The 10,261-nt window shown below is 52.3% G+C and overlaps 1 protein-coding gene across 2 annotated transcripts in view; it reads right to left on the reverse strand.

Annotated features, from left to right (window-relative positions):
- Positions 1-6,200: 6,200 nt before the first annotated feature.
- Positions 6,201-10,261, reverse strand: part of ACAD10 (acyl-CoA dehydrogenase family member 10) — a 70,394-nt gene continuing 66,333 nt past the window's right edge. The window contains exons 19-21 of one of the 2 annotated variants that reach the window (XM_017847315.1): positions 9,362-9,505; positions 7,556-7,633; positions 6,201-6,967 (exon numbers count right to left, since the gene is read on the reverse strand). In XM_017847315.1, the coding sequence (XP_017702804.1) occupies positions 6,827-6,967; positions 7,556-7,633; positions 9,362-9,505 (363 nt within the window). In that variant the 3' untranslated portion in view covers positions 6,201-6,826. The remainder of the gene's footprint in view (positions 6,968-7,555; positions 7,634-9,361; positions 9,506-10,261) is intronic. The other variant, XM_017847324.1, reaches the window with a different exon arrangement.

Genomic DNA, 10,261 nt, shown 5'->3' on the forward strand with positions numbered 1-10,261 from the left:
CACCAGCTAATTTTTTTTTTTTTTGGTAGAGATAGGGTCTCTTTATGTTGCCCATGCTGGTCTTGAACTGCTGGGCTCAAGCAGTCGTCCTACCTTGGCCTCCCAAAATGCTGAGACTACAGGCATGTGTCACCACGCCCGGCCGCCTCCTGTTTTAATAGCTTGTACTAATATTTCTCTTAACCAAGATCTTTCAGCCTGGAAGTGAAGATGTTGCACATTTGCCTTCGAGAGATTCCTCTGAGAACTGCATGGAAACTCAGTTGTAGAGGGGAGGCAGGCCACAGCCAGACAGATGAGGAGGGCCCAGTTGGCAGAGAGAGCATGAAGGTGGAATTAACAGGTAGCTGTGTGGAGATGAGGGCGAGAGAGAAGTGGAGGGGGTGCTGAGGTTCCTACCATGTGCTCTTCCCCAGGATGGGGGAGCCAGGAGCAGCAGTAAACTTGGTTGTGGGGAGGGGAAGGAGAAAATGAGCTGACTTACCCACAGTCACATACATCGATACCGTGTGGGCAACATGCTTCGTCCCTGCTGGTGTGCGTGGTGTGTGTCTCAGTGCAGGACACGCTGGTCCACAGGTTCATTTATTCTGGTTTGTCTGCGGTCTGTGGTGCTCACCATAACCTTAATCAGCAGCTCTCTCATCCCTGGTGCCCTACTGTTGATACACCTCTTCCACCCACATCCTGCCCTCTCTCCTTATGGAAATCTTCCCTATCAAGATCCAGCCCAAGTCCCATCTTCTGGGAAGTCTTTTGTGACCATAGTAGCCTTCCTTAGGCGCCTTTTTTTTTTTTTTAATTTTGAGACAGCATCTCTCTCTGTTGCCCAGGCTGCAGTGCAGTGGTACCAACTCAGTTCACTGCAACCTCCACCTCCTGGGTTCAAGCAATTCTCCTGCCTCAGCCTGCCAAGCAGCTGGGATTACAGGCATGCACCACCACGCCTGGCTAATGTTTGTATTTTTAGTGGAGACAAGGTTTCACCATGTTAGCCACGCTGGTCTCAAACTCCTGGCCTCAAGTGATCCACCCGCGTCAGCCTTCCAAAATGCTGGTATTACAGGCGTGAGCCACCGCATCCGGCCTCAGCTGCTTTCACACCGTCCTCAACCAAATACTGCAGACAAAGATCACCTGGATGTGCTGAAACCCTAATATAATTATGGCTCCTTGTGGCTCAGTCTCTCCAAAGCATGAACTAAAACTTAACTCTCAACCAAGATTTCGCCCTGACAGTCAGAGCGCTTTCCTCTCTTCCACATTTTTTCCATCTGTTTCCTGTTTCTTCATCGCCCCTTGTCTGTGGGCTCACTGGCAGGAATGGGGCCGGCAGAAGCACAGGCATTCTCTCGGTGCTGAGACCTTCTGTGGAAACACCTCAGGCCACTTAACTTCCTCTAAGATATTCAAATTCTTAGTTTTCAACTACTCTGAAACCTTTCATTGTTAGGGCACAACTGATGTGTTTTTAGGCTTAAAAAAACCCTAGTTCCACTTGCTCTCTAACAAAGATGGTGACTGAGGTCTCCTTCAGGGTCACTGGTGAGATTCTAGATGTTTGGTTGTTTAGTCCCCATTCTGGGACACTGATTCAGTCTATGGAAGCTCTTTTTTGTTGTTGTTGCAAACAATTATGTTAGGTGGGGAATTCAAAGCTCCATTTTAACAGGAAGACATCTGGCTGGGCGCAGTGGCTCACGCAGTGGCCAACACTTTGGGAGGCAAGGTGGGTGGATCATCTGAAGTTGGGAGTTCTAGACCAGCCTGACCAACATGGAGAAACCCCGTCTCTACTAAAAATACAAAATTAGCCGGCGTAGTGGTGCATGCCTGCAATCCCAGCTACTTGGGAGGCTGTGGAAGGAGAATCGCTTGAACCCGAGAGGTGGAGGTTGCGGTGAGCCGAGATAACACCATTGCACTCCAGCCTGGGCAACAAGAGCAAAACTCTGTCTCAAAAACAAAACAAAAAACAGTAAGACATCTGCCCTCACAGGTAGGAGGAAAAATGTGGTCAGCCCTGAGCCCCAGCTCTGCCCTCTTTGTTTGCATATGTTCTCTCTCTCTCTCTCTCTCTCTGACACACAGCTGGCTCGACACCCCACATGCAGCCAAGGGCACAGGGCAGACACCCCCTGGTGGAGCCTGACCCCCTAAGAGGCAGTCGGGGGGGGCATCCCGGAGATTATTCTGGAAGTATCAGAAGCTCATGCGCTTCTTGAGGGCACAGCACGTTCTCTTTGGTGACGTGAGCCTCATCATCTTCCTCCTTTCCTAGGCGAGGAGGCCAGTACCTTTCAGGAGGTGATCTTAACAATCTATGTCATGGAGTAGAAAGAGCTCCAGGATCTTCTGAATTTAGGTTTGAATTCACTGACAAGCTGTGTGATCTTAGGCAAGTTGTGCAACTCCTTTGAATCTCTGTCTCCTCATCTCTAGCAGGGGCAGAATAAAAGGATCTGCCAATTGTTAGAGAGTTCAAAATAACTGGCCGGGCACAGTGGCTCATGCCTGCAATCCCAGCACTTTAGGAGGCTGAGACGGGTCGATCACCTGAGGTCAGGAGTTCAAGACCAGCCTGGCCAATGTGGTGAAACCGTCTCAACTGAAATTACAAAAATTAGCCGGGCGTGGTGGTGCACGCCTGTACTCCCAGCTACTCAGGAAGCTGAGACAGAAAATCACTTGAACCCGGGAGGCAGAGGCTGCAGTGAGCTGAGATCACACTACTGCTCTCCAGCCTACATGACAGAGTGAGACTCTGTCTCAAAATAATAATAATATACAGATAGTTCTTGGCATCTGGTATGTACTAAATACCCAGTAGCTCTTATGATTCCAGCCAGGTGGTGTCCGCTCATTCTCCTTCCCCTGGGTATCAGGTTAGAGAAGTCAAGCCTTTCTCACCCTTACTTCTCAAAGTGGGTCCCAAAACAAGGAGCATGACCTGCAAGTGTGTTAGGAAAGCAGGCCCACCACACCACACTCTGCATTTTAACCTGATCTCAGTGGCATTCCTTTGCTAGTTAAGTGTGAGAAGCATGGCATCTTAGCTGGTCCAAGCTAGTCCTCAGCCCAGATGAGGCCCCACATGCTTGCACCCCAGTGTGAGCATAGCCGAGACCTCCTCTTTAGCCGCTCCTGCTCCTGACTCCAGCCACACAGGAACAGCTGGTGTGTGCTGTGGCTTATGGTAAGCCATGCATCATCCCATTTAATCCTCAGGTGATTCTGGGAGGCAAGGACTGGTCTATTCATTTTTCAGATGAGAAATCTGGCCAGGTGTGGTGTAATTCTAGCACTTTGGGAGACCGAGGTAGGAGGATTGCTTGAGCTCAGGAGTTTGAGACCAGCCTGACCAACATGGTGAGACCTCTGTCTCTAAAAAAAATTTAAATAAATAAATAAAACAAGAGATCTAAGTCTCTAAGATGAAGGAACATTTCCCAAGGTTGCCCAGCTACTCTGTCACGGAGCCAGGATTTAAACCCATTTGAATTTGGGCCACTTGAATCCAGAGCCACAGTCCTGACAAAAATTCTCTCCTTGACCACACTCTCGCCAGCCTCCCTCTGAGCTCCCATCTCCACTAGACCTCAAACTTGGCCTAGAAAAACTGCAGACTTTCAACACAAATGCTTAAGTCCACATCCCCATACTCTCATGAAAAGACTTAACAGTTACATGGTGTCCAACAGCTCAAGACCACATCCCTGGGATGCCCATACCTGCCTGAGAAAGCCCAAAGCTGCTGAAAGAAGTTACTGTTTGTTCCAGCAACATTAGAAGATGAACCCTGTCCCTGAGCCTCCGAGGGAGGGCAGGAGCCTAACCCTAAGAGCCAGTTAGCAAACCCAGACAGGTGTCACGCCAACCACGCTCCTTCCTGCTCTCTATAGTTCCCCTTCCTGACTCTTGAGCCCCCCTCCCAAACACCACCCCTCCCATCACCTACGCACAAATCCAAGTGGAGCTCAGTTCCCACTGGGCCCTGCTCCCTATGGCAATGACTTATGACTGATTAAAACCTGTCCCTGCTGGGTGCGGTGGCTCACGCCTGTAATCCCAGCACTTTGGGAGGTTGAGGCAGGCAGATCACTTAAATTTGGAGTTCAAGATTAGCCTGGTCAACATGGCAAAATCCTGTCTCTACTAAAAATACAAAAATTAGCCAAGCATGGTGGCGCATGCTTGTAATCCCAGCTACTTGGAAGGCTGAGGCAGGAGAATTGCTTAAACCTAGGAGGTGGAGGTTGCAGTGAGCCAAGATGGCACCGATGCACATCAGCCTGGACAACAGAGTGAGATTCTGTTTCAGAAAAATATATAAAAACCTGTCCCTACCACTTTAGTGTCCACCTTTACCTCTGACAGCTCTTCAGCACTGTGTCATCTGTCTAACGCTGATAGGATAGAAAATCCCCTGGGCCATTTCTCCACTCAGTCAACTTGATTAAAAGAAACCCTGTCCCAGGTTACTTGCAGATGTGGGCCCCAGGCCCCTGGAGTCCGGGACTCACCTGTCCCAATGTGCATCTATTTTGGTAAAATGGATGAAGGGGAGAAATCTGTACCCATGTCACAGCAGGGAAGGCAGCAGAAATACCAACCAGAGGGGTCTCTGAGTGACAGCTCTGGCACGCCCAAGGCATTCCTGGGGAACTCTGAAGCCCTGGGTGGTGACAGACAACCCCAGGGGGGTTACGATGGGGACATGCAGCAGAGATCGCTGGAGCCTGTTCTTTCGGTGTCACTCCCAGCTGCCGTCTTGAAGCGGACCTGCCCAGACAAGTTGCCTGGAATTGTCTCTTTGCAGCCTCTGTAGGATTGTTATGGAATGATCTGACAGTATCTGAAATCCGGCCCTGGCGAGCACAGGTCTTGGCATCCAGATGCCATCTGGCCTCCCAAAGTGCTGACATTATGTGTGTGACCCGCGGCACCTAGCCTGCCCTTTCTTCTTGTCAGGCAGGTTTGGCTGAGACACCTCTTCTGGAGAGAGTTCTCCCCTCAGCCTCCAGCCCCAGCAGTGCTTGCCCCATCACGCGCCCAGGCCTCCAGGGCACTAACCACCATCCCCTACTTGAGATGCAAACCCCTAAAGGCCAGCAGTTGGCCTGATTTGTTTACTTGCACATTCCCTCAAGGCTTGGACTCGTGCTGGGCCCAGAGCTGGGGCTCCTGCAACAGTGGTGGGCAGAATCATCTAGCAAAGGTGGAGGGCCTGCAGGGACCTGCCTGTCTGCAGGCAGCATTCCCAGGGTCCCCAGGGCCTCCAGTCCTCAAGGCAGAGGATCTGAGGGAGATGTGGGGGTGCCCACAGCCTGACTCTCATTTCCCTCTCTGCAGTTGCGTTACTGAACAGGCAAGGTTAACCTCAGAGGCCACGAAAGACATTCTTAGGCCCACGAGACAGGCCAGGCCATGACCACTTCCCTTTTTTGAAGAAAACCCCTCCTCCTGGAGCCTAAGGGAGCACTCAGCTGCGTTGTGACAGGCATTTTTTAGGGTTTAACTTCCTTGAGTAACAAGCAGTTTCTCAAGTGTGGTGAAGGGGGACCTGCCTCCCCACACCCCCGCGCACACGGGTCTGAGGAGCCATTCACGGGCCCCTCGTGGTGCCGATAGTGTAGGGGTGCAGTCCTGGCTGGCCATTCTCAGGGAAGGCGGTTCCCACAGGGTCACCTCAGCAATGTGGCAGCTGGGGGGATGGTCCCTGCCCGTCTGATCTAACCTGTGACAGGTTTTGGCTACACCACCACGAGTTATAAGACCAGTAGGCTGGGTCCTCACTGCCCCTGGCTCATCTCTGCATGTCGCCGGGTTTCTCAAGGAGCTCAGACCGCAAGTGAGTGAGCATTTCCACTTTCCTCAGAGAAGAGATATTGCGCTCCAAAGTGTAATGGCAAAAGCGCCACCACCTCCTGTTCCACCAGATATGATTCTGACTATGGAGCAGGTGGAGGCTACAGGGGCCTCACATGCCGGCTCCTGGATGAAGTGTATATGAGTACAGAGCCCCGGGCTACATAATGAGGGAAGGCAGCCAACTCGGGACTTATCGGACCTGTGGCCTCTGCGCTCCCAGCATGTATGAGACTGAGACGGCAGCTTGGACCTCAAGGAAACACAGGCGGGAGGAGGCACGAAGGGAACCTCTCCACTCGATTCTCTTTGTATGACACAGAAAGTCCACAAAGCCTCTGAGATGTGTTTTCTTATTCTTTTGTGATCCCAAAACCCCTTTCCAAAACAACATTTAAATGAGTGTTCTGTGCTGTGTGTTCAAATGGAGATAATCAGATGCCAGTGGCTTTACAATGTGGGTTGCATTCCATTTTCCCAGGCGCCCAGGCCCTGGGTCTCCAGGCCTCTGCCCATCGTGGCCACCCCTCTGCTCACCAGGGAGGCCAGACAGGAACCCTGCAGCTGCCAGAGCAAGCACGTCCCACAGCCTCAGGAGGCCTCCCAAAATGTGTCCAGATTCCCACAGGCAGAGAGAGGGACTGAGAGGCTGAAGTGAAGTGACCGTGCCTGCCCAGCCCGGGACCGAGAGCCCGAAGACCAGCTTTCCAGACTCTGTCCTGGAACCCTCTTGGCCCTCAGCAAATCCCCTCCTCCTGGCCTGAAACAGAATTTAGGCTTCTTGCAGAGATGTCTTCTGTGGAGAACCAGAAAGCTTGAGCACACCCTGACTGTCCCGGGACACAGCTGCTGAGCAGGGTGCAGGAGCCACACGCACCGGATCTTTCAAGGCACATCAGTGACAGATCTGAGCACGGCTGGTCCAGCCAGGACACTGGGCTCCTGCAGCCCCAAGCCTCTAAATGCAGTGCTTCAGCTCTAGCTTGGCCACCGTGGCCCGGTGCACCTCGTCAGGGCCGTCGGCAAAGCGCAGGGCTCGGGCCCAGGTGAAAAACTGAGCCAGTGGGTAGTCGCCGCTCAGGCCCGCCGCTCCGAAGGCCTGGCAGACACAGGGTGGAGGGAGGCGGCCCTGGGTCAGCCCTTGTCTCTGAGGGCCCCAGGAATGATAGCTTGCTTTTGATGGGCCATAACAACCATCTTCCCGGACTTCCCCTGTGACACCTATGTGATACAATCACTAATATTCCATAGGGCTTCCGTGGGGCCACACCTGCCATCCCACGGCCTCCAGACTCCCCAGGTCCACTCTGCAGGTGCCTTCTGCCCCATGTTGGGGCAGGGGGTTAGGATCTGAGGAGGCGGCCTCCCTGCATGGTAAAGAGCCTGGGCTCCGGGCTTATGAAAACCCAAGTTCATGTGAATTTGAGGTCAGCTACTTGCAAGCTCAGTGACCTGGACAAGTCACTTTACTTTTCTGTGCCTGTTTCCTCACATTAAAAATGGGGGTAGGATGGCACCCCCCACCTTGCTGGGTCATTCTGAAGAGGAAAAGGAAAGTTGCATGCATGGTGAGTGGGTGACACAGGGTGTCTGCCAGGGTCTACGGGAGGCTGGGCGGCTGAAGACAGGGGAGTTTGGCATCTGGTATTGATGGTTCAAATAAGCCAACTGTCTAGTCTGTGCTCACCTGAATCGCACGATCAATCACTCGGGAGGCCATGGATGGGGCGACCATTTTAATCATGGCTATATCCAAGGCCGCAGCCTGTAAGGAAGAGGAGATGTGATTATAAAAGACCCAAGGGCAGCCTGGGTGGCAGAGTGAGACCCCCCGCCCCCCATCTCTACTAAAAATACAAAAACTAGCTGGGCATGGTGGCATGTGCTTGTAGTCCCAACTACTCGGGAGGCTGAGGTGAGAGGATTGTCTGAGTCTGGGAAGTCGAGGCTGCAGTAAGCCAAAACTGCAACCCTGCACTCAAGCCTGGACAACAGAGTGAGACCCCATCTCAAAAACAAACAACAGGCCAGGTGTGGTGGTTCAGGCCTGTAATTCCAGCACTTTGGGAGGCCGAGGCAGGCAGATCACCTGAGGTCAGGAGTTCGAGACCAACCTGGCCAACATATAGTGAAATCCAGTCTCTACTAAAAAATACAAAAATTAGCTGGGCGTGGTAGTGCATGCCTGTAGTCCCAGCTACTTGGGAAACTGAGGCAGGAGAGCTGCTTGAACCCGGGAGGCAGAGGTTGCAGTGAGCCGAGATCATGCCACTCTACTCCAGCCTAGGCGACAAAGCGAGGCTCCATCTCTCAAAAACAAAACAAAAAACCAAACAACAAAAAAGACCCGAGGCAGAAAGCTTGGAATAATGATCAGATTCCCAGGAGGAAGTCAAACACCAGGGTCCACAACAGAGGCCCCAAGGTCTCGCTGATGTGAGCTGGGTGAGGCTGCCCCTGCCTGGTATACAGCTAGACAGCAACCAGGGATGAAGGGTGCCATGTTGGCAACTACTATCTTATGTTGCAAGATGTGAAGCAAGTGCTGGGAGAATGTGGCTGTCTTCCCAGATGACGGGGAACACAGCCAGCACACACTGAAGGGACAAGGAGGAGGGGCCTGTGCTTTGCTCAGGGTCATGGCCAGCTCTGCCTCCAAGCAGCAGTGGACCAAGGCCAGTCAGGGCTCTGGGAAACTGAGCTACAGTGAACTGCCCTGGGGCAGGGTGTTCAAGGGGGACACCCAGCAGCCTCCACCATATCTAGCACGCCAGTGTCAAAGAACCAGGAACTGTGAACCTGGTTTGGTCCCTGACGGCTGAGGATCTTGGGTGGGGGTAGAGGCTGCCCCACAGAAGGCTGGACAAAGCACGGTCAACATGGCATTGTACTTGGTCATCACAGGCACTTAGAAAGAGCCTTAGCCTGGGTAACATGGTGAGACCCGGTCTCTACAAAAAATAAAGAATTAACTGGGCATGGAGGTGTGCGCCTGGAGTCCCAGCTACTTAGAAAGCTGAGGCTTCAGTGAGCCATGATGTACCACTGCATTCCAGCCTGGCTACAGAGTGAGGCCCTGTCTCAAAAAATAAATAAATAAAAGGTTAAAAAGAGCCTTAGTTAATGACTAATGTCACACTTGAAAATAAGCCTCTATTTTGCTAATTCAATATTCAGATGAAGGCCAGCAGAGGGTCCCTTTTCCCTTACTTACTCTTAGGTTGTCCAACACCTCCACCAATGGCCCTGGGAGTCCAGGGCCACCCAGGGGCGCTGTGGCCCCATCAGACCCACTGCCTTGGACTAAGTAGCTCACCAGGTCAGTAAAACACAAAGGCCAGTCCTCTCTTCTTCAATTTTTGAAAAACTGCCAAAATAGCTCCAAGTAGAGGTTAAATAGTTTCTAATGTCAAGAAGCCAGGCTCTCATGCTTTGCTGAATGAGGAGGAAGAATCTCTGCCTCTGGGAGGCCCCTTCGTGCCCCTGCCCCTACCTTGTTTCCTGCCAGGTCCATGAGGTGGGCAGCTCTCAGCACCAGCAGCCGTGCCTGCTCAATCTCCACGCGTGACTGTGCGATGTCCGCCAGCACTGTGCCCTGCTCCACCAGGGGCTTCCCAAAGGCCACGCGGGACTTCACCTGTTGACACAGGAGATGGGCTGAGGACACACTGGGCTGGGGGTGGTCACAAGAGGTGGGGGCTGGTGGCCTGAAGAGTTGGGTGGAAGCAGACAGGACAGAGCAGGGGAGGAGAGTGAAAGCAGGACCGTGCAGCTTCTCAGCCAAGGTGCCTGTGTGCAGCCATGGGCCATTTCCAGGGAGTAGGTCTGACACACAACCTTCATGTGCGCCACAGCCAGACACAGCCCACAGGGTACCTGTAACAAATTGCTTCCAAGAACCCTTTATTCCAGCCATTGTACATCTGGGCAGGCCTGGCTACCAGACAGGAGCAGTTATAGATCTGAGCCAGCATCTGGTCCAAGGCTACTCGGCGCAGGCGAAGGGTGCCCTCTGCTGACCGCAGCACCCCTTCCCGCCCTACAGCTCCAGTGGAAGCAAGGTCCCCCCCCTCAGCCCCCTCTCTTGCTCCCGGCCTTCCGCTGTGGGCGGCTTTATCTGCAATGGGGATTTTAAATTCTGAAAGTCACAAGGCATCAGAAAAGGTTCTAAGTATTCCTTTTTTTTTCCTGTTTTATTATTTTTCCTTCTTTTTAAAATTTTTTTGGAGACAGGTTCTCACTTTCTTGGCCTCTCAAAGTGCTGGGATCACAGGCGTGAGCCACTGCACCCGGCCAGCCTGCTTAAAACAGTAATATCAACAACAAAAAACAAAAACATTATTTTGCATCAAAGCTAACAACAGCCTGTTTATGTTTCTTTTTTTTTTTCTTT

The sequence above is a fragment of the Rhinopithecus bieti genome, unplaced genomic scaffold (genome assembly GCF_001698545.2).
Source record: "Rhinopithecus bieti isolate Rb0 unplaced genomic scaffold, ASM169854v2 scaffold_947, whole genome shotgun sequence".
Classification (NCBI taxonomy): Eukaryota; Metazoa; Chordata; class Mammalia; order Primates; family Cercopithecidae; genus Rhinopithecus; species Rhinopithecus bieti.